The following is a 24,997-nucleotide window of genomic DNA, read 5'->3' as shown; positions in this document are numbered from 1 at the left end:
TGAAGGCTCAGGTGGCATGGCTTTGCTGGGCTTCCTCTATGTGCCAGGGAGACGGGATGGAGCGAAACAGAGTCCCTGCCCTCACAGAGCATTTATATTCTGATGTTAAACTGCCTTTGGGGAGGGATGACACCCAAATCCTGTAGGAACCCCCAGCTGCAACCTGATGTTTAGCAGTAAAGTCCCAAATTGCCAGCTCTTTCCACAAATATGTTCTGTAATATATTTTTTTATTTTTCCCTGTGTGTGTGGGGGGGGGGGGAGTAGGGGTGAGGTGACACAGAAAATATACAGGATGCAAAGGATGCTATCTGGACTGATGAGACGCTTGTTTCGTCATACACCTGTGGTGCTCATCTCCAGCTCAGAGCAATGTGCCTGTAACTGGTACCGAGAATGCGGCTTCCCTCTGAGGCCTCTGTCACAGATACCTGGCATTCACCGGGCCTCACTGGTCAGTACGTGTTGGGGTCCTGCTGTTCAGTCACGTTGACCCCTTGACTTTGTTACATCATCACCACTTTTAATTCAGAGCTGCTGCTAACCATGTCATCCTGTGGCTTGACTGTGCTTAGGCCTGATACCACCAAACAGGTTTATCAATATTCAGATGGTCAAAGCAGAGAGAAGAGGGGTAAAGTCTTGACACTGTCAAAAGAACTCCCACGAGGGGACAATCTTCTGAGCCCAGGATTTCAGTCTGGGCTGATCCTCTTACTAAATGTGTGCATGTGTGCTCAATCATGTCCAACTCTTCGCGACTCCATGGATTGTAGCCTGCCAATCCATGGGTCCTCTGTCCATGGCATTTTCCAGGCAACAATACTGGAGTGGGTTGCCATTCCCTTCACCAGAGGATCTTCCCGATCCTGTGTCTCCTGCACTGGCAGACGGATTCTTTACCACTGAGCCACCTGGGAAGCCTTACTAAACGTGTGACTGTGGGCAAGTTACAGAAGTTCCTTGAGGCTCAGTTTCCTCCCCTGTAAATGCAATATAACCGTGACCTCTCACAAGGCCCAACCCTTTGCAGGCAATTAACACCTTTTAGTTTCCTTCTTTTGCCCACCTGCCATAGTTCCCAGCCTAGTAGGATGCTCATGGTAATCTAATTGGGAGCTAACGTGGAAAAGGTGGAGTGGTTTTAGGCTGGGAGCTTATCTGGAATTAGGGAGTGCTAACTTATAAACATGTACCATCCAGCTCTTCTGTTCAGACATTTGTACTGATGCATGCTATTAACCCTGTTTACTCTTTAGTCTCTCAGGACAGATGTGAGCAAAATATCTGTCACCTGTACATTTCATTGACTATATTGGGTTGGCCAAAAAGTTCCTTCGGTTTTAAGTAAAAATGAAAGACATTTTTTGTGCTCACCACGAACTTCATTGAACAATATATTCAGTAACTGAATGAACGTTTTGGCCAACTTTTCAAGAACTGAGGAAGTTCTATGGGTTAAAGAAAAATATTAAGGGGGACAAGTCAAACCAGAGGATAGAAAAGGGGTTTTTCACTGGTTCATTTTCATTTTTGCTAACAAACCTCTACTAGGTACCACTTGTGGGTCAGAGACCATATTGAGTAGTTTATATTCAGTTTCTCACTTATCTTCTAGCAACCATAAGGAGATGGGTCCTATGACTGACCCCATTTTACTGATGAGGAAGCTGAGGCACAGAAAGAGCTACTAATAGCTTAGTGTTCAGGATCCTGCATCTACTAAGACATGGCTGGCAGCTGCACCCACACTAGGCCACCAGCATTCACATCTCCCAGAAAGGTCAACGCCCTGGCAAGCTGAATCACAGAAACTGTCATGGCATCAACCATTTGCTCTGTAGGACCTCTTTGCAGATCCCAAAAAGGAAGGCAGCAGCTGAAACACCTCTGTGACTTTTAAGGTCAGTAGCTTTGTAAGGTCAGCAGATTGGGAGACAGAGAAAAAAACATTTCAGGGAGAAAAACTGCTATCAAGTAGCACACTCTTTTATGAACTAAATCAAGTACTCACTCTGGTCCACCATTCAGGAGTGCCATCACCATGTCATAAGGTGGAACTTCTTCCTTGCTCAGTGCCCCTTAGAAACAGTGAATCCTTTGAAGGAGAAAAACAATTGTCAAAGATCTCATCTGATGGAGACACTTGTTCATCATTTTGTAGATTTAATGTTGTTATTAATTATCTGCAGTTTCAAATATTTCAAGGGTGTGGGTTATATGGCATTTTTTTCTCTTAAGATAAATCTGCTAAAAGCATGCATTGCAGTTGCATGCAGGGACTCATGGCCACAGTATCTGCAAACCTTACTTCTCCTCATGGAAAAGGGAATGAGTTGATATTCTAGCCCTGCCCCACAGGGAGCTCTTGTTCTGACAGGACTTTTGGAAAGGAGGACGGGCTAGAATGGGGAAAGAACAGACCCTCACTGAAGGTTACTTAGGTGAGCCACATAAAATTGCCAACACTGACCTACTCTTTTACCTATAGAAGTGGCAACTTCATATGGTTTAACCCAATATTGAATGCTAGATCAGACACCTTTTATATGTTATCACATTTGACCTTCACAATGATCCTATGAGATCAGGTTTATCCCCCCTTTACAGATAATGAAACTGAATTAAATGCCTGAAGTAGCTGTCTTAGTTTGGGTTACCCCTAAAGTTGTCACAGAGTCAAGAAATTGATGCAAGTAGTATCTTGGAAGACAACTTTGTGAAGCTCTGGTCAGAGAATGGTCACGTAAGACAGGGAAGGGAAGAGGTGAGTTACGGGGACACTGTCCAGCTGGTGGCTCTGTGGGCAACTGGAGCCCAATCCCACTGGGAAACTCCAGGAGCCAATGAGGAACATATGCCACAGAGTCAACCCACCTTGGGGACAAGGAAGCTGGGCTATTTATACACAACCTGTTTTTAGTCATCAATCCAGGCCTCTTTGGATTGGGACAGTATATTAATACCTCGTTATTTCCACATCAGGCTGGAAAGAGGGCTGGTGTGCACTGAAGTGGTAAGGAGACAGGGCAGCTATCTGTGTTCGCTATGGTCTCATAGCTAGAACAAGAGACAGGGTTTGAACTGGTGGTTTTCTGACCTCATGTCCTTCCCACTAACGCACAAGATGTCAAATCACAGGAAATATCACAAGCTCCAGGAAAACTGGGAATTGATTTTAGGGTTGTATCTGGACAGCTGGAAGACACTCACCACTCCATGCTTCCCTGCTGAAGAATAACTGTATGTGTGCGGCCCTCCAGAGTTTACAAATGCATGCAGATCTATCACCTCATGGACCCTCCTCATGCCCGTGAGACAGACTAAAATCTACTCACTCACAAGATTATTATAGTCACATGAGTCACGTGTATAGTATATAAATATTAGGTATACATTCCAGGAACTATCCTAGGTAATAGAGAGGTAGAAGTGGACCAAAGAGATAAACACTCCAGCATGGTAAAACACCGATTCTAGTGGGGCCAGCAGAAAAAAGAAACAAAGAGGTACATCATGGAATGCCATATCATAACAGGTGTCATGAAAAACTTAAGCCAAGATGGTGATGGCCAGGGACACTGTTTTTTTTAATTCAGGCTGAGGTCAGAGAAGATGATTAAATTTGAGGAGGGAAGTGAAAGAAAGATGTTCCAGGCAGAGTCATGACAAAGACCATACATATAGCTAGGGCACCATCAGATACGAATCCAGAGAAATCACCCAGGGCAATGTCTCATCTTGCTGGCTACAGTCAGGACTTGGATTTTTGCTCTCAGCATGATGAGGAATCACTGGAGAATTGAGGGCAGTGAAGTGGCATGGTATATATTTTCAAAAGTTCGTTTTTTATTTATCTCTAACTCATGTGGCCAACAAGACCCAGAACCGGGACCCAAATGGAATTCTTCTGACTCCCAATCCAGTGGTTTTACCACTTAGGTTCACAGTTGTTGTCCATACCTAGACATCCTTGGTGTTCTTTTTGTTTTCCTGTCCCTTGCATAGCTATTTGTGATCTCCTGACCAAGTCCTAAAACTGTTGTTGCCAGTTCCCCAGGCATTTGGCTCCTTGGGACTTCTCTTTGCCTCTTAGCCAATCAGCTTTAACATTCTCCCATTTCTGAGAGCATCCTGTTCTCTTAGAGTTACCTAGCAAAACTCATGACCCACAAACTTGCTCAAGCAGAGTTTAAGCTTGACCATGAAAGTCAAGTGAGAACAGCAGGATTCAAAAATAACCACTCTAATCAGAAAGTTTAACTTTACAGATTTCTAGGAGTCTTCCTATCAAGGAATTTTTTTTAATAGTCAAGAACAAATCAAATTTCCTCCCAGACTATGGGGGAAAAAGAGAGTATTGAACCTGTGGTTCATCGCATTCTTTCTCATCCAGAGCAACGTGGAGTCAGGCAAAAGTTGCAATGAGATATTGCAGTTGTCTTTTCCTTCGTCATGACTATATTTTGTTTTGAAAATCTCAGATTTATTTGCTTCAGATTCAGAGCTACAGTGTCTTTCCAGTCAGAGCTGCAAAGACAAAACAACCTGTTCAGGGAATTATAATGTGGGGCTTTTAAAAGTGTCGGCACCCACAGTACAGTGTTTACCCCCTGGTAAAACAAGGAGAAAAACAGAAACATTCCACTCTCTCAGACCTGCACTGGCTCTGCAGTACTGACAAAGGTGACCATTTGTCTCCTGTCACTGGAGCAGGTCAGCATAACAGCGGGCACACATGGGTAGAGGAAGCGTGTGGATAGACAGTCATTTGTTTAGCTATATCCACAGCTTAAATTCGGCATCCTCTGAACATGTTATGTTTCAAAGGCAGAATGATATTTCTGTTCACTTATTAAGGGATGACTAACTTGCTTTTGGCTGCACTACAAATGAATCACAGTAACAATCCCCAACTTGCGACTGATGTTCTGATGTAATGCATTTCTATTAAAAGAAGAGGAAAGAGAGTGGGTGAGAGTGAGATCATGCAGCTACAGAACAGAACACCGAGGGAACTAGCGTAATTGATGAACTGCAGCGACCAGACCCATCCACTTCAAGGTGTTTTCTTGTGTCCTGGGGGAGAACACCTTGCCAGTCTGTTCCTACCCCCTTAACAGGGGCAGAATATCAACCCTGATCAAGGCATGGAATCTGGAGGGGTTCAGTGAATAAAACGCTTCACTTGGGGGTGAAATCCTGATATTCCTTGAAAGCATTCTGAAGCAATTTTGATCTCTTGTCACTTCGAAGGAAATATTTGGGGGCAAATAATGTAGGTTAGGTTAGACAAGCAAACCAACAATTTCCCCTTTTCAACTGTTTTCCTGTGAGCAGCTTATTTGGGAGTAGCAAAAGGAGGGAGCGGCAAGGTGAGATAGGGAAAGGAAGGCAGCCCATAAAGATGGTGTCATCAGACTGATACCCCTGGGGACCTGCACCCTCCTCACCACCTCGGTGCAGCTGAGCTTTCTGGGGGACAGCTGAGGGTGTTAATTGCCCTGCCTGGCAGGATGGCCTTCCACCTTTATCTGTCCCCCCTTTTCAACATGAAAGAAATACAAAAAAAGCTGGAAGAAGAGCTCTTCTGAACCCACAGGTATTTTTCCTATGTTAATTACCACTCAGGAGCAGACACTTCCTCCCGGATCCCTCTGTACTCTCCTCGACAAGGTGCCCCTGCTGTCTTCTGAGGAAGATCTGCCTGTGCCAAGGAGAGGCAGAGAGGAAATGAGACTCTGGCCTGTCGTGCCCAGCAGCCCACACTGGCTTTGTCCCAGGCTCTGGCAGAAGGGGATTATAAGAGTCAGTGCCTCCCCAGCACGGGAAATCACTCAACGGAGGGAATCTTTTTTTTTTCTCCAGTAAACCTATTTTTCCCTACCATGTGGTTTTCTTTCTGGGTTTCATCTACTATCAGATCTGTCATTGACCTAAAAAGTACTTCAGTGTGTTGAAAAAGCATACTTCAAGCAGCTGTAATAAATCTCAAATTGATATTTATGGAGTTAACTTTCTCTTGCTGAGGATCTGATTGTATACTTTGTGGATGTCACTCATCTTAGAATTATGTCATGTTAGAACCAAACGGTCTGTCCGCAGAGATTAGTGGGACCAACCTCCTTTTTTTACTGAAATATCTGAGTGAAGTAGAGTGACATTCCTAGGGTCTCTGACATTCCTATCTCAGCAGCAAAAGCCAGATTTCAACTCAAAACTTATTACTGAATTCCATTATGCCCCATGGTCTCTCTGCTTGGTAAGTCTGTTTTAAAAGTTTTCTTTGGCAACTGAAGAGGCTGGATGGAGAATAAGCAAAGTCAGTAAGTTCAAACCCATCCTCCATTACTTGTTCACATCACCACGTTCCATTGCTGCCTAAACATAAAGTTGGCTCTTTGGATTATTTCTGGTCTCTCTCAATGGACCCCATAAACCCAGGTGCAGCTGCCCTGCAGCTCAGTCACATCAAGGCTGGTCATGTGAACCAAGTGGGCAGACAATTCTTCATTCTTCCCCACGTCCTCTTCATCCTCACTAAAGTTCTAAAGCTGTCCTGGTCTAGATTCTCTAGGCCTCAATTGCTCCAGTTATAAGATGGAAATAATGATTTAACCATTTCCATAGAGTCTTGTATTGAATAAAATTTGAAAACTGTATAGAGAGTACTAAGCAGACTAGTTACTATTACTATCATCATTCTTAACCTGAAGGGTAATGAGAGCAAAGAATATAACAATTTAAACAGAGCCTTAGAATGAATCTCAATTTAACATTCAGTCTGGCCTCTTTGAGGGGCTTCCCAGGTGGCTCAGTGCTAAAGAATCCGCCTGCCAATGCAGTATATATGGGTTGATCCCTGGGTCGGGAAGATCCCCTAAAGAAGAAAATGGCAAACCACTCCACTATTCTTTCCTGGGAAATCCCATGGACAGAGGAGCCCAGTGGGCTACATACAGTTCATAGGATCACAAGAGTCAGATGCAGCTGAGCACACACATGTACAAACACTGGCCTCTTTGGCAGCAAATACAATAAACATATTGTGATCAAGACGGACACTGGATTATGCTTTGCTAGAGTGCTCGGCATTGTCTATTGTTAGGATCATTCCTTTGTTTTGGACATCAGATCTTTTATGTGATTTTCCATATGTAAGTGTGAGCACCCTAAATTCAGGGAATTTATCCTATTATTGACAACACAGTAGATTTGATGAGTACTAACTGAACATGTGTTGAGTGAATAATCTAAAAATCTATACAGAGTTATAGAAACATTGATTCTATGTTGAGCCACAGGACAGATATAGACTATATTAAGGGTCAGGACTATTACTTCATGTTGTTTCCCTCTCCTTTTCTTTTCCAAGGGTCTGTAACTAATAATCTTGCAGCAATTGAGACTGTCCATTCTGTAGACTGAGGTGTGTTGGTAACCATTTCACTATTACGCTTTGATGTTTTCCTATCTTTCTTTCCCCCTCCTGCCCCTAAGAGCAAAAATTTATTTTAAAGGCTAAGATGAAGTCACTGAAAACTAACTTGTCATCATTTTCATCTTGCTTTTCTTTTCCAGTACAGAAATTTAAAGTAAGTATAGACCAACGATGACAACACATAGCTGTGATCTCTGGTTTCCATTTTCCCCTATGAATGGACTAAGATCATCTACTAATATGTCTGCTGTCCTGAGTGGGGCTCCTTTAGGAAAGTAAATCTGGGCATTCTAAAACACTATACAGGAAGAAGTCCAAGTAGCATGTGCAGTGTGTCTGCCCATGGCTCCCGGAAGAGCCACACACTCCAGAAGTCCCAGGAGGGAATCTCCACTCTCCTTTCCCAAGCCTCTCACTATCCACTCCCCTCTTACCCCCAGGAGAATCACGCAGACTCCCCCTGCCAGGTGGGTGGCTTCAGCCAACACCCCCTCTCTGGCTGCTTTGTCACCCAGCATCTCCCTGCCACTGAGAAGCGAGAATGACACATGTTCTACCCACCCACCCTTCAGAAATTCAAAGCAGGTGAATCCCACAGCAGCTCTGGTACTTAGACTTAAGACACCTCCCCTCTCTGACTTCACTGAGATTCTCGCTTTCCAAGCCTCCCTCCGATGTGCTGGTGGTACAGGGGTTAACAGTGTGTCTGCTTTCTTTGGTCTGTGGTCCCAGGGGTCCCAGCAGTAGATCTGCAGAGCTGCCAGATCACTAAATGGTTTACAACTCCCCACCCAGCGTGGCATGGTCGCCTCAGAGAATGGATGGAAAATATCCCCTTGCTATAATTGGGTTCAGCCCTGTGGCTTAACACCATCTTATTTGGCAATCTTTTTCTCTTGACATATTTAGTAATCACTCCAAGGGAGATTTATTAGACCGTTCATGGGAACAAACAATGCACTAAATATTACACATATGCATGCTTTCAATACCACTCCTTTTCTAGCCTATTCTGAATCTTTCCCCCAAAGTCTTTCTTTTAACTCTCTCTTGTCACTGAATTCCTCTTGGTTCTTCCCTCCTCCACAGTAATCTTTCATATTTGGGAATTTTCTTTTTTAGTTAGGAGTTCTTTTAATCAAAACTCACTGGACCAAGCTTAGAACACACTCTTGGTGTGTCTAAACACACTCTCAGTGTTTAAAACCATTCAAGTTATTCTGCTCCTCATTAGTCCCAAAGCATCAAAACAAAAATTTAGCATATGGTTAGAGTTTTGTGAAAACAGTCTCCTAGGTATCTCTGGGACATCAACTCGGCATGTGTGTGTGAGTGTGTGTGTATAGGAAAGGACTCAGAATATTTCAGCCAAATGTAATACAGTGAAGTGTTTCCTGAACCTCAGGGTTGTGGCCTATGAGGAGATGTGAGGGAGGAGGCACTGAGAATTAGTATTAACAACTCATGCTCTGCACCAACTAAAGGACTTTGACAGCTGATGCCCCTCAGACATTTTCTAAAAACATAATCAATATCCCATTCACCCTGGCACAGGCATACACAGCAAAATGTCTAAGCAAATAAACCAGCTACAGCAGATTTCAGAGCAAATTTATCGGGGTCATGGAGACACTCAGAAGGTTATGAATCACAATGGTGCAGCAACAATATGGCAACTCTGGGTGTGAGGCTTTCATTCCCTTTCTGTGGGGAGTGTTCTCCACTCACCAGGTGTGGAACAATGGCCAGCTCTGCTCAGGAGAGTGCTCCGAGCTGGGCACGGTCCTAGGTGTGCTCACGTAGTTCACATGGCCACCAGTGGCCTCATTTTGGAAACTGGCCTCATTTCACAGAGAGAAGGCCTTACTTTCTCACCTTAGACCACAGAATACACATATTCCTACATATCTGAACTTGATGGAGCACTTGTAATTTCTTAGGGGGTGGGGTGGTGAAAGCCCAAAATCAGGATTTATCCAGCTGCTGGCATTGCCAACCTGGAGGTGTCTGGTGAGGAGCTAGGAGGACAAGTTCTGGAGCCAGACTGCCTGGGACAGCCCAGCTCTGTGTGACTTTGGGCAGGTGACTTGGCTTCTCTGTGCCTCAGTTTCCTCATTTGTAACACGAGACGGGTACTTGTACCTACTTCAGTGTTTCTTGTAAGGATTAAATGACATAATCTGTATGAAGGGCATGGAACTGTGCCTGGTATGTAGTAGGTGATGTTACATGAGTGTCAGTATTCCCACGGGCACTTGGATCACAGGCATACAGAATCAGGGCATGGCAAATATGACTTAGGACAAGCTTCACAGAATAAATCCTGCTGCACTTCCTTAGCACGACTGCCCTGTACCCCAGCCAAGATCTGCAGCTACAGTCCCCTTCCTGTAGAAGCAGGACTATGAGGATCCTCAAGGTGAACTGCTTGTCTTGTATGCCTCAGAGTGATTGCACTGAATGGGGAAATCACTTCACTGCCCTCCAAATCAGTCACAAAGGATGGGCCTACATAGGACCTCTGTGCTTGGACTTGTGCTTTAGTTCACTTTTGCCATTACATTTTCAAGGAGGAGACTGAATGGTGGACCTGTTAAGATTCTCAGATAGTTACAGACCCACTGAATCACACATAAAGAACACAACATGGAGAAATAATGCTGGTGCTTCTCCAACTTTAGCTGTATCAGCCTCCCTTGGAGGGCTTGTGAAAACCCACATTCCTAGGCCCCACCCCCAGAGAGTATGACTTACCAGGTCTGAGATGGGGCCTGAGAATTTGAATTTCTGACAAGTCCCCAGGTGGTGCTGATGCTGCTGGTCCAGGGACCACGCTAGGAGGCCCTCGAGTCAGATGGATGTCTTACATCCTTACTGCTCACTTCTGATGTAAGGTCCTCACATTCCATTTGAACTCTTTAGCTTGGAGACGGCATGAGTGACTCCCTTTCCCTTCCCCTACAAAAAAATAGAGACCTTTGGGTCCACAGAGCAGTCAGTTAGGAATGTCTTACTTTTGGTCATCAAAACTGACTTTCATTTTTTTCCCCATAGTTGCATGCTGCTGTGACCAGGATCCAGGTTCCAAGGCCTGGATTTAATTACACATTTGCTCACATCTGTATCCTGAATAACGATAAGACTTGCATTGTGGACGACATTGTGCATGTCCTAGAGGAGCTAAAGAATGCTCGGGCGACCAACCGGACCAATTTTGCTATCACGTACCCGATCACTCACTTAAAAGATGGGAGGGCAGTTTATAACGGGCACCAGCTGGGAGGCGTCACTGTGCACAGCAAGGATCGCGTGAAATCTGCAGAGGCCGTCCAGCTCACCTACTACCTGCAGTCCATCAACAGTCTCAACGACATGGTGGCGGAGAGGTGGGAGTCCAGCTTCTGTGACACCGTCCGACTGTTCCAGAAATCTAACAGCAAAGTCAAAATGTACCCTTACACATCCTCCTCGCTGAGGGAAGACTTCCAGAAGACCAGCCGTGTATCGGAACGCTACCTGGTCACCAGCCTGATCCTGGTGGTCACCATGGCCATCCTCTGCTGCTCCATGCAGGACTGCGTCCGCAGCAAACCCTGGTTGGGCCTGCTCGGGCTGGTGACCATAAGCCTCGCCACCCTCACCGCGGCTGGGATCATCAATCTGACTGGTGGGAAATACAATTCCACCTTCCTGGGAGTCCCTTTCATCATGCTAGGTAATTACTGTCCTTTTTTTCCCTTCTATTTCCTCCTTCTGATGGTGGTGACAGGGTTCCTGAAAGGCCAGGAGCAGTTGTCTAACAACTTTGTTTCATTTATAGCATCTTCCTTTAGTCCAGAAGCCCTGGGACCAATTCTGTAAGGTGGTGCTGGGTCTCAAGAAGCAACCTTTTATGGTTGATGTGCTGGAAACCCAAAGCCCTGGCTTCCAGCCCTGGCCCTCCATGAAGTAGCTGTAGATATTAATTTAAATTCAGCAGATATTAATCTCTGTGCACCAGTGTTTTAGGTCAGGCTTCCCCAGGAGCAGACCCTGAGACAAGGATCTGGATACAAATAGTTTATTGGGGAGGTTAGCCCGGGAGACCCCAACCTGGAAGCAGGGACATGAGACGGGGAAGGAAGACGATCTGGGGTATGTTAATCAGCAGGCTACCACTGTGGACATCTGTGGTTCAGTCCCACCGGGGACCTTGGAGAGACCTCAGAGGTGTCCTTGAGGAGTGAGGAGTCTGAAAGCTGCAGTATGGACCCAGAAACCCTAAATATGATTCATTGAGGGTTCTCCCCTGGGTCATTAATTCCCCAGCACTTCCCGGGGAAGACTGATCACATTCCTGAAGCTGGAGAAATCTCTCAGGTTACCAGTATTTGGAGTAAGAAGGCTTCTTTGAGCTCAAGAATGAGGACTGGGAGGGCCACGAGTGGGGCACCAACAGTGTCCACCAGCCCTTGGTTTCCCTACCCGATGGGCAGGGTGGATGCGAACATCACACAGAAGGATATGGTCAGTGGACAAGAACTCTGAAGGCAACAAGCGAGACATAAATAGGAAGGTAACTTTTTCTTGTCTTTGCTATGAACTCAGGAGAATATTTTTAAATGAATCCTATTATGTAGTCTCTTGGGGGCTGCAGAAATTTCCTCATGGAGATTCTGGTATACGTAAAGCCATAGTGCTCATAATATGTCAGTTGCTCTGTCCATCTGATACTGATGATGGCAGAGGTCCAGCAAGCCTGATACCGAGTTTCTCATAGGCCAAGGATCCAAACACTTAGCTTCTCCCTCTTCTTTGGCAACTTCTCATCAGTTCCTTTAGCAAAATTAAAATGTCATTTGGAATCAGATACTGACATGAAGAATGAAGTGGCATTTCTCACTGGCTGAGAAATAACCCTGATTGAGTTCATTAGTATGCCTGATGCCCTGTTTAGGGGTAGTAGGAAAAAAAGGAATTTACTCAGGCCATCTTAGCTGCATGATGGTTAAATGATAATACACAGGGGCTGGTGGGGCCACAGAATTATGTGCTGCCCTCCATGCTCTGCTCTGGTAGCTTAGCTGGTAGAAAATTCGCCTGCAATGCAGGAGACCTCAGTTCAATCCCTGGGTCGGGAAGATCTGCTGGAGAAGGGATAGGCTACCCACTGCAGTATTCTTGGGCTTCCCTGGTGGCTCAGCCAGTAAAGAATCAACCTGCAATGCGGGAAACCTGGGTTTGATCCCTGGGTTGGGAAGATTCCCTCAAGAAGGGAATGGCTACCCATTCCAATATTCTGGCCTGGAGAATTCCATGGATGGAAAAGCCTGGCAGGCTACAGTTCATGGGGTCACAAAGAGTTGGACATAACTGAGCGACTTTCACTTTCACTTTTACTCCATGCTCTGCAGGAACTGAGACCCAAGCAATAAACATATACTAGTAGCTTTTGTGGAAAAGTGGGGCACTGTGCAGAGACTGAGAGAGCTGTGAATTTACCAGATCAGTTTACTCATCTCTGTCGAACACAGCAGAGGAGGAGGCTGCTATACTTCCTCCTGAATTCAGTCTGCTAAGATGGCAGCATAACCAGCCTCTCTAAAATAACCTCAAGATGATGTGGGTCGATGGTGGAATACAGGGCGGTTCCTTGCAGCCTGAGTAAGGAGTGGCTGTGAGGAGCTTCCACGGAGGGTTGAGTCAAGATTTAAATTAAGATGTTTTGCTCATGATTAGTCACATGCTTGGGGTGGTTTTTTTTTTTTAGCTTTTCATTTTAAAAATACGGTGTTTTTTGCTGTGATTGTTTCTGTGGGAGGAAGATAAACAGGGATAAGGGTTCACAGGAAACTGAAGGGAGATAGGTTCTTAAGTGAGGAAAAAAGATGTTAGGGCTAGAAAAAGAAGTATCATTCCTGGTTTTTGACACTCTTAAGTAGTTATTGTGAGCTCAAAGAAGGGTACAATATTTAAAACTTCCTAAAAACTAATTGCATTCAGTAAAACCACAAAATTTAGAGCTTCTTAAAAATCATTTTTAAGCAAAACACAACAGTAACATTCAAAACTTCTTCCCATTAATTTCACTAAAAATCAATTTCATTGTAAGTAAAAATGAAATAATCAAAACGTCTTGAATTTTATTAAGTAAAAGAAATCACAGTGTTTCAAATCTCTTAAAATTGATTTTTGTACTTTTTAAAGAGGTTTTAAATATTGTAAGCAAAACTCAATGCGAAAAGGAATACACCAGACAGTACTGGTATGGGGAGGGATGGAAGAGATGGAAAGATGCTGTTAGCCAGGGAGCATCTTTAAAAGACAAATTCAGAAAGAGTAGTACCATAACTCCACCAAGACATAGTATCAGTGAATTTTACATGAATTCAACTCAGAAAAACCTATCATCTGTAGCGAAAGAGACCAAGCGCTGCAGTGCCCAAAAAACCCTGTTTGTAATTTGTGAGGAATGTCACATGCATTGATTTGATGGCAGTTTTCCCTGCTGACAGTCAGTAGACAACCTTTCTGTACATTTTCAGCTCAAAGAGATCTCGAATTACTTAGTCACAACATGAAAGGAAGCGACGTGTTTTAGTAGCTGAGGCCTATTTGCAATAAATACTTTGCACCATGTAATGGGTGCTTAATACACTCGTAAAGCCAGCAGCACCTGGCTTTAGGATGGCTGCCCTTCTGTATTTCTCAGATAAACTCATCGTTCTCAGATTTGATTGTAAAATGAAATCTAAGCAAGAGCACGTTCATAAATGTTGTGTTCAAGACCAATGTTTAATTATGTTTTTTTGATGACCAGTCCTAAAATGCCAATAAATGTTTCAAATGACCAAGAAGAAATGCGGTGCTAAGGGTTTTGCAGTGTGACTCAGTAAACTTGTCCAGTTTCTAAATTTGCCCGTCTATAGCATCAAATGGTTATGCTTAAACTAAGCAGATTTAAGCAAAACTTCTTGATTTTCTGTGATATTAATATACAGTCAAATAAAACTTTAAAAAATATATGGCTTCTTTTAGAAGGAAAGGTATCTTAGAAAAAAATCTCTTTGTCCTTTCCAGACGAAATTTCCTTGGCTGACAATAGGTCTATAATGTGATACACAATTATAGATTTAAAATTCAACAAACTAAACATTCTCAGTGTGATGCAGGTCACTTAAGGCCAGACCCAGCCAAATGCCAAAATGGCAGCAGATTTAGAATGGAAAATTTTAAGACCACGTGTGTCAAACCGTATTAACCTGACAAAATTCCAGAATAGGAAAGGATTTGGATAAACTCTGAGAGTTCACCATAATGGGATGTGACTGTGTGTTTGTAGCCAAGACGATACGTGACATCTCTGGCAATAAGAATATATCCTACACAGATGAATCATTTTGGCAATGATGTAAGCATAGATACATCAGGATTTAGAATGTTTTTAATCAGTGTCAGGCATATTAGACAGCCCTACTTCTGCCAAAACCCCTGTCCATGAGTCAGATCAGTTTATTTAGAGCTGAAGTTCTTAAAGGTCTACAGTATCATAAATGCTCATTGACATTTTTTAGTTATTATACTTTGGAGAGGAGCTTATTTCATCCACACCCTTTGTGTGTAAAGTAATATCCTCTCTTTCCAAACTATATTAACACCAGGCATCGAGGTACTTGAACTGCCATTTGTAAACATTTGACACTCATCATGTTAATCCATTATGGAATTTCCTTTAAAGGATGAAGATTTACAACATTGCCCGGCAGTTGGGTATGATTTAAGAAATTGGCACAGGTTTTGTACATGCCAGCTCTCCTTACAGGCTTAATATTTCCACAGCTTTGCTGATCAGACACAAATCAGGAAAGGAATGGAATGTTGGGGAATACAGAAAGGAACAGAAGGAAGGTTTTCTTCCTTCTTCATCTGGTAGGTTTGGTGTTTCATGTACATTCTGTACAGCTAAAAGGGGAATATTGTAGTCGTGGTGAAAGGTATTTTGAATATTAGTTTATATGTGGTAATTAATTTATAAGGGTGGCTTTGCATTTATTAAGATACAAGAGCCTCAGAGATCAGATGAGATAAAAAATATTCTTCAAGAAAAATGTTCTTCAAGCCCTTTAAAATGTTTGGGATTTTGAGAAGGTCTAATGTCAGATCCAAGGTTCCCTCTTCCTTCTAAATTATCCAGCCAGGCCATTCAAATTCAAGGATAGGAAAGAAGCAAGGATGTGATTAAATGCTAGGAAGAGACTAATAGCAAGGATGTTTGGCTTCCTCCAAGTATACATCCTAAGATTATCTGTATTTAGCAGAAACTAGAAGATAAGGTTCAGTTCTCTGAGAAACTGTTTTTATTTGCTGCCAACTGGAATGTGATGCAGTATACGGAACTCAGGCTTACAAAGAGGTAAAAGGTCCAGTGCAAGAAATTTAGTTCTGAGAAACGGAACTCTTAATTATCTTGGCTCTAAATTTAAGCAAACCTGAAAAGTTGTGCTTGCCTGATGACTATTCTGGTATATTTCTGAAGTCATGAGAATTGTAGGGGAATAAATCAGCCGGATAATAATAAAGTTCAAAGCAAATACAAAATTGTCAATATTCAACCATTCTTCACCTATGAAATTAGTGCCAATATCTGGCTATTTTTGATCTCCAAAAGCAGTAATTTCTTATGATTCAACCTCCTACATTATGGTATAAGTTCATTACTTGCAACAATATGACAGTCTACATGATGGAGTAAAAGTATGTTAAGAATGCTGTGGAAATACTCTGCTTAGGTATAAATTACTAACAGGTTCCATGGTATCTAGAAAAAAAAACTGATTTATAGGTGTTTTGTTGTTCCCATTGTTGCTTACATCTGATCTGAAATAACAGAGTAATTCCATATACTATTTTCAAAGTGTTTTTTTCCCTGAATATCCTTTTTGTAATGCTCTATGATCACTGTGGGACTAATTTAAAAGGATATTGTATTATTGAGTTTTGTGTCTAGTTCTTATCTTTTTATTCTTATCTTCCACCAGTCATACTACAGTACAGGGTGGATGGGGAGAAATAGGTCTGAGTGGATGGATCAGACATGTTTTATTTTTCTATCCTTAACCACAAAGGATGGCAAGAATGGGACTAGGGGCAGAGAACAATTAGGCAGAGGAATGCAAAGGTATCCATCTCTGACCCAGGTCTCCTGGGCATCCTCTGGATGGTCTAGCCAGCTAGTCTAGGGAATAGGGGGTAGCCGATTCCATGAAGGTATGGCAGCTGAAATCAAGGACACTGAGCTGGTAAGAAAAAAAAAACAGAAGGAGGGACACCTAGTTGGTTGTTGCATTTGGATTAACATTTCCGAAAGTCATTGCTGGGGCCAGGTAGTGTTGACCAGATGGGTTTGCAGTAGCTCACGATGCAAGCAGATTCACAGTCATTGTCAAGGAAACCCTGCATTTCACCTAGACTGCTTCACCAGCCATGAACCAAAATGTAGTAGGAACCTAAGGGAGGGATTCTAGCCCCTCCTCTGCAGTGACTGGTGTAGCAACACTAACATATCTCTTCCTCACCAGTAAAATAAATTGCACATCAACCTATTAGTCATTTTGTGTATATATCTGTGTGTGTGTATGTATGTGTATGTGTGTGTATAATCTGGGTGTATAATATATATTATATATCACATTACCTATATTATATGTAATGTGATATATTATGTAATAATTTCATGTTGTATATATATTTTTATATATTTATAACATATTATGTATACATATTGTTTGAATGTTTGAAGAGAAATACAGTACATTTCTATGTTATACAGTATATACTCACATATTTTATATGTAAATATATAAAATGTATTTGAACAAGATATGCCACGTATATAAATATTACATACGTCTTCTGTATGAAGAAATATCACACAATGACCACAGCATATATTATGAGCTGCAGTTGTGCACACTGATTTTATATAGTGTGTGCATGTGAACGCACACACACACACAAAGTATGTAAATACTTTAAGCACAAAACAGCTATTCATTTCCTGGACTCTTATTTGCAGCTCTTGAGTGAAGGAAAATCATTTCTCAGATTAAAACCCAATGCTGTGATTAGAATTACCAAAATGTAACAAGCCTCTAGTAGAAAGAGTTTAGATGTATGTATTCACCCTGATGTGAGCATCTGTCTTAGCTTAAGCAAAGTACACCTTTACTCTCACTCTTAACTGTGAGACAAAACAGGCTGTGATAAACCAAACAACTCAGCACAGAAAGTAAATGTTTATAACAGGAAAAGTGTAAATGTAACCCAATTAATGAACTTCTCTCTAAAAACAAATGTTACTCAAGCCAGACACATACACACTTTAAATTTCTTCTCAAAAAAAAAAAAAAAACATGAATTTATGTGGATGTCATGGAAGGAAAAGCTTTTTATAAACATGAGCTACTTAGTGGAGCTTGTCTAAGAATAAAATATGTTTTAAGCAGATTTTGCTCATGCATTCATTATACTCTATGGATTTTCTAGAAGAATGTAGTAATTTTATTTTCATATAGGAAATCTGGCACTTCCCAGGCATGCTATAAATGGCTTTATTATCTCCTGATATTAAATGTTTTCACATTGAAACTCAAAGCCATCTCATTTCCCCTCCCTATCTTCTCAGTTATTCCTTACTTGTAGGAACTCAGGATGAGGAAATCCTGCTAGGATTAAAGGATTAAAATGCGAGGAGAGCCCAAAGGCATTAGCCTCTGTGCTGTGGCTCTGTGTGCTGGAGAAGGCAGGAGGTTCTGGGCCTCAAGAAAAATCTGCCTTACAAAATCCCAGTGTACCAAGTAGATTGATTTGACTATGATATTCATTGACAAAAAATAAAAATACAAATCACCCAGATTGCCTCTGATAGCAAAACCATTAAATACATTAAAAATATCATTAACTTTATTAATAACTTTCCAGAAGTGTATCTACTGGGTAAAGTTAGATTAACTCTACAGTATTCTTTGTCAATTCCTGGGTCAGTGGATTGTAAACAATCCTGAAGGCTTCAGTCAGGTCCCAGAAAAGAGTCTGGGTAAGAGTGAGATTTGATTTAATTTGTAAGTATTCCTGAGACTCACTCTAAATGATTGGAGGATTTTCCACCATTAGTATTATTTATCATCTGTGCTGTCTTTTCATTGCCTCCAAAATCTGAAAGGTAACTGCACAAAAAGATAGAAAATTCTTTGGAAAGGAAGAAAACTGATTAGCCTAAACCCTTTAGTATTTGATTTTACTAGATGAAAATCCCAAAGTCTACTGCTAATAAAATTTAAATTGCATTCCTAGTACAAACTGTGTCTGAACACGGGTGAAGAGCTCTACTGTCCTTATCCCAGGGCCTGGCTAAAAGCCCGTGCTGCCACAAAGCAGTCACTCATGAATAATTAGAACTTGGACTGGTGTGTATGTGTCTTGACGCACACTGATAGGCATGTGTTCATATGCATTTAACTATACCGACGTGCCCTGAACCAAAACAGAAACATCTTGAATGTGCTTTTCAAAGACTAACTGAATGCTTTAAAATCTTCTTTACCTTCAGAATTTGATAGCATCAGTATGTGTGGTTTAACAGTTCCCTCTGGCAACTCTTCAGCTTTAAGTACTGTGACCAAAAGAGAGGAGGGTCCCTGGGTGCTGGGAGGCAGCTGCTGAGAGAAGAATGTGGAGAGGAACCGAATTTCTTTAAATCTTTCCTCCCTGCCTTTCCTTGGTTTTCACTGGCCCAGTTTCTGACATGGATATAAAAATGAAGCCCAGGGCTGGCTGCAGGAAACACTGTGAAGGAGTTAAGTCTCTGTGAGATCCTCTTACCTGTGATGTTCTCTGCCCTCCCTCCCCATCTCCCTTCATTGTCCCACTCCCCGGAGTGAAAGGTAGTGGCTTCAGTAGACAACTATTACACAGGGGGTTGCATTTAAAAGAATCCCGTGAAGGTCAAACCAAAGGGAATTCAGCTGTGGTGACGGACGGAGCAGGCCTTCTTGGGGAACAGGGCATTCTTCAGGTCCTACAGCTTATGGAACATGTCTCCCTGGAGTCCAGGCCAGAGAACAGGAGCCCCACAGTTGAGCTTTCCACTACGGTAACAGGCCAACCTCTTCCACATAAGTGCCCAGCTGTGAATCAGGTCTGGTGCTAGCTAGGCACTCCAGACTATTCTTCCCTGGGAGGCAGCGGTGGCCATGTTAGTATGCCTTCCCCCCTTGACTGACTGAGCTTCAGTGAGGAGGCCCAGATAAAGTATTAGCAGTTGTCCCTGAAATTCAAAGAGTTCTCTAAAGACAGTGCACAACTGGAATTTGGAGTTGAGGGTGTATGCATGTGCTGGTGGGAAGGTGGGCTTGAGAAACCAGAGTCTGGCCTATCAGAAATAATGGTGGGGGCCTCGGCATTGGGCCAACAACAACTAGCAACACAGGCTGAATGATCAGGTAAAACAGATTCTTTCTCAGGGCCTCCTCTTCTGGCCTAAGTCATGCAGGCACACCCCTGAGAGGAATCAAGGAGAAGCAGAGTTTCCAAAAGCCCCTATGAGTAAAATCTGAATCTTCCGGAACTGCCCCCAGAACCAAGAATGTGTCATGTGCAATGAAAGTGATCAAACTCAGAAGGACAAGGCATTTAAAATGCAGCAGCCATGTGACTGAGTCCCTTTGCCGTTCACCTGAAACTATCACAACACTGTTAATCAGTTATACTCCAATATGAAACAAAAAGTTAAAAAAATAAAGTCAGCTGATTAGATTTCCTGATACAAACATCTTTGATATGATGTGATATTCTTTTAATATTGTATTGAATTTTTTTTGCTATAATATTAAAATTTTGTAGCAGTATTCAAAAAAAACGCAGCAACAGAACTCAAGACACGCTAACAGCCTACTTTCACATTCCTTGAGTTTGATTATTTTCATTCAGGACCCTCAAAGTTCTTACTCTTTTTACCTAATAGCTCTGTTAATTTAAAATCCTTTTTCAGTTAGCTTCTAAGATTATTCAATACCAAGGTAAGAAAGGAATTCTTATTGTACTTTCCAACAAGAGTCAGGGTCAGATAATGTCATTATAAAACATCACACCCACTGTAAAAAGGGCTGCAAAACAGATTTAGTTTAAATCCTACTATACCAGTAATTCTAGTCCTGCTTTATGCATCTTTATTTTCTCACCACATTTAATGACTCAGCACCAAAGCCTTGTTTTAAAAATTCTTTTTCTTTCTAGAAAGAAAACACTTATACAATTCCATTTGCCTTTTCAGTGAAACTCTAAAGTGTGTCTTGCCTATCAGAACTTATTCTCCCTGGCCCCAGATGAAATGATCAGTACTGTTTCTCCAGGGGGCAGGTGCCTCGGAGGAATTTTTTTACCTTCATATCAAGGGATCAGTTGATAATCAAAGGTTGGCTGATCCTTCCAGAGAACCCAGTGGAAACAAACTTAATAAATAGTTTTCCCTCTTAAGACTAGATGTTAACTATCTAAAACATAATTAACAACAGGATGCCAGTCAACAAGTGTACTTTTTACTTCTGGTCTAGGGAGTTTAGGTGTCTTCAGTTTAATAGGGGTCATGGTGCTAGTTATCAAATTGACAGTCTTAACCTGACCTCTAAAAGTGGCTGTAAAATGATGCCCAGTAAATTAAGATAAATGCCAAATTCCTCTGAGGAAACAGGCCTGTATCATGACTGTGAAATGGGTGTGTGGGTTTGAGGCCAAGACTTCTCAATAAGTATATAAATACCAGCCTGGGCAGGAGGGCAGACGAGCACTCAGTTATTGTACACACAAGAGCACAGTGACTCACTTCACTCAGCATTACGCTTGGCTGGAGATTTTAAATTCCTTTTTAAAAACAAGACGATTGTACCACAGGGTAAAGATTTTATTATCCTCAATAATGGGATTGAATATGCCAAGGCAGAGAAGCAGAAAATGAGATCTGCAGATCCTAGTGCCAAGACAGGAGTGAGAGAAAGCCACAACAGGTCACTTTTGGCGGGGGGGGGGGGGGGGGGGGGGCGCTTTTCAATGTTACGGTGGCCTAGAAACCCAGGGAAGCTCCTCTGGGAAATGTCTGGCTCCCACCAAGAGAGGTGAGAGAAGTTAAACTAGATCTAGTTGCAGGCAGCAAAGTCAAACAGGAGCACTTACTGTAAGTCTGCTGTTGCAGGGTTACTGGAATACTAACCAAGGAGGAAGGGCATTAAGTAGTTCAGGAGAGAGGTTACTGATCCGGCCCTGGCCCTCAGAGGCCGTTGCCAAGTAGTGTAAAGAAGCCAGCAGTCACCACTAGCTTGAGACTTCATCCAACCCAAATGGGGCCAACAGGTCCCTGAAGACCAGAGACAAGCCATAAACCTTCAACCTGAATTCATTTTTATCCACTGCAGGAAGAGTTCTGTGAATCTCGTTCCTTCTTCCATCCTTCCTGTTCACACAAACTTGTCCCTACTTATTTTGTTCCCCTCTGTTTCTCAGATTTATTGCATCCTGCATTGATTCTTGGAGAAGAAGGAAAAAAAAGAGGCTGTGATTTAGTTCTTGTCAAGGCTCAGATTAAATATAGCGCTTCTTTCTCCCTAAAGCCTTCCACTTGGCCAAACTTAAATGAAGTGATGAGACACTAACTCAGACCCCTCTGCCCACTGCCTTCCGCTGTGCTAACCTCCAGCCTTGTGGGGATGACAAGCCAAATGCTGAGTGGCCAGGCATCCTCTCTGGAGTGTTCCACCAACCAAATACTCTGCCAACTGCAACCACAGTCCTAAACCATCAGTGTGCATAAGCCCCAAGAGACACAGGTGCAAGTCTACTCAGATCTCTTAGGCAAAAGTCCACCCAGCTTTCTTCAGCCAGAAGGAAGCATGAAGATCTTAGCTCCTCTATCTGCCCTCCTTCCCTTAACATGTCCGACTCACCAAAACACAAGTCTCTCTCTCCACAGGAGAAATCACTGACATTGACCTGTCACCGCTAGGATGGGTTACATTTCCTTTGACCCAGTTGTTCCCCAGGACCAAGTCGGTTCCCCTCTTTAGAAACCTTAGTCTTTTAAACTTTTGATCTGGTCTTTTTCTGCCCCCTCAGGTCATGGATTATATGGGACTTTTGAAATGTTATCCTCCTGGAGGAAAACTAGAGAAGACCAACATGTTAAAGAGAGAACTGCAGCAGTCTATGCAGACTCCATGCTCTCCTTTTCTCTCACCACTGCCATGTACCTGGTCACCTTCGGCATAGGGGCCAGCCCTTTCACGAACATTGAGGCAGCCAGGATTTTCTGCTGCAATTCCTGTATCGCAATTTTCTTCAACTACCTCTATGTACTCTCGTTTTATGGTTCCAGCCTGGTATTCACTGGCTACATAGAAAACAATTACCAGCATAGTATCTTCTGTAGGAAAGTCCCAAAGCCTGAGGCATTGCAGGAGAAGCCGGCATGGTACAGGTTTCTCCTGACGGCCAGGTTCAGCGAGGACACTGCAGACGGTGAGGAAGCGAACACTTACGAGAGTCACCTATTGGTATGTTTCCTCAAACGCTATTACTGTGACTGGATAACCAACACCTATGTCAAGCCTTTTGTAGTTCTCTTTTACCTTATTTATATTTCCTTTGCCTTAATGGGCTATCTGCAGGTCAGTGAAGGGTCAGACCTTAGTAACATCGTAGCGACGGCGACACAAACCATTGAGTACACTACTGCCCAGCAAAAGTACTTTAGCAACTACAGTCCGGTGATTGGGTTTTACATATACGAGTCTATAGAATACTGGAACACTAGTGTCCAAGAAGACGTGCTAGAATACACCAAGGGGTTTGTGCGAATATCCTGGTTTGAGAGCTACTTAAATTACCTTCGGAAACTCAATGTGTCCACTGGCTTGCCCAAGAAAAACTTCACAGACATGTTGAGAAATTCCTTCCTGAAAGCCCCCCAATTTTCCCATTTTCAAGAGGACATAATCTTCTCTAAAAAGTATAATGATGAGGTTGACGTAGTGGCCTCCAGAATGTTCTTGGTGGCCAAGACCATGGAAACAAACAGAGAAGAACTCTATGATCTCCTGGAGACCCTGAGGAGACTTTCTGTCACCTCCAAGGTGAAGTTCATTGTCTTCAACCCGTCCTTCGTGTACATGGATCGATACGCCTCCTCCCTGGGAGCCCCCCTGCACAACTCCTGCATCAGTGCTTTGTTCCTGCTCTTCTTCTCGGCATTCCTGGTGGCAGACTCTCTGATTAACGTCTGGCTCACTCTAACGGTTGTGTCCGTGGAGTTTGGAGTTATAGGTTTCATGACATTATGGAAAGTGCAACTGGACTGCATTTCTGTGCTATGCTTAATATATGGAATTAACTATACAATTGACAACTGTGCTCCACTCTTATCCACCTTTGTTCTGGGCAAGGATTTCACAAGAACGAAGTGGGTAAAAAATGCCCTGGAAGTGCATGGGGTAGCAATTTTACAGAGTTACCTCTGCTATCTTGTTGGTCTGATTCCTCTTGCAGCTGTGCCTTCAAATCTGACCTGTACACTGTTCAGGTGCTTGTTTTTAATAGCGTTGGTCACCTTCTTTCACTGCTTTGCCATTTTACCTGTGATACTGACTTTCCTGCCACCCTCTAAGAAAAAAAGGAAAGAGAAGAAAAATCCTGAAAACCGGGAGGAAATTGAGTGTGTCGAAATGGTGGATATCGATAGCACCCGAGTGGTTGACCAGATTACAACAGTGTGAGGGCATCTGCTTGTTACAGTTTCACCCTAGGTCTTATCAAGAGCAAAGGGATGATGTTCATGGCAACACATTTAAAGTTGTTTTTTGGTTTTTAAGGATAAGAAATAGGCATTGCCAAAAACAGTAAAGGACTAGGGGAAATGGGGAAATTGTCAACCTTTAAAATAAAAGGTTGTCATCAGAGAAAATTTACACACACACACACACACACACACACATCCTAGGAGACTCATAGTCTCTTAAACTAAGTTCAAATAAGAGAAAGCTTATTAGCAAGCAGAATCCTATTTTATTCACACTGCAGATGTTGCTGGTATGGTGACAAAAACCTTATGATTGAAAGGTCAGCTGCCAAGGCAGAAATAGCTTTGAGCACTGTTCAAACAACAAGGCTTCCAGAACTTTTGCAAAGCAGTAGCTCCAAGCAGGGTCTATGGTTTAAGGTCTTCGCCATATCATCTAGCTCCCCAACACCCCAAGGAGATGCTTGTGAAAGTTCTGGCCAGCTAAAGCAGCCAGAACCTCAGAAACTGGCATGCAGTGGAATGGCCATCACCCATGGGCTGAAACTGAGTCACCACTAAAGTTACCCGGGTGAGGCAGTTTTCTTGTCAAGAGTTAATTTATCATACCCTCCCCACGCACCCACCATCAATACACTTTTAATGTTTGTATGATTTGGTTAATATACCTTTAAATCAGTGACAGCTTCAGTAATGCAAAGTTAAGGCGAGTCTATTTTGGAATATTTTGTCGCTTG

The 24,997-nt window shown here is 42.7% G+C and overlaps 1 protein-coding gene across 1 annotated transcript in view; it reads left to right on the top strand.

Annotated features, from left to right (window-relative positions):
• PTCHD1 (patched domain containing 1) overlaps positions 1 to 24,359 on the top strand; it is a 50,796-nt gene extending 26,437 nt beyond the window's left edge. The window contains exons 2-3 of the mRNA XM_061136686.1: positions 10,496 to 11,156; positions 22,583 to 24,359. Of these exons, the coding sequence (XP_060992669.1) occupies positions 10,496 to 11,156; positions 22,583 to 24,237 (2,316 nt within the window). The 3' untranslated portion in view covers positions 24,238 to 24,359. The remainder of the gene's footprint in view (positions 1 to 10,495; positions 11,157 to 22,582) is intronic.
• The last annotated feature ends 638 nt before the right edge of the window (positions 24,360 to 24,997 follow it).

This window comes from Dama dama, chromosome X (assembly GCF_033118175.1).
Source record: "Dama dama isolate Ldn47 chromosome X, ASM3311817v1, whole genome shotgun sequence".
NCBI classification, from domain to species: Eukaryota; Metazoa; Chordata; class Mammalia; order Artiodactyla; family Cervidae; genus Dama; species Dama dama.
This window is presented reverse-complemented; position numbering and strand designations above follow the sequence as displayed.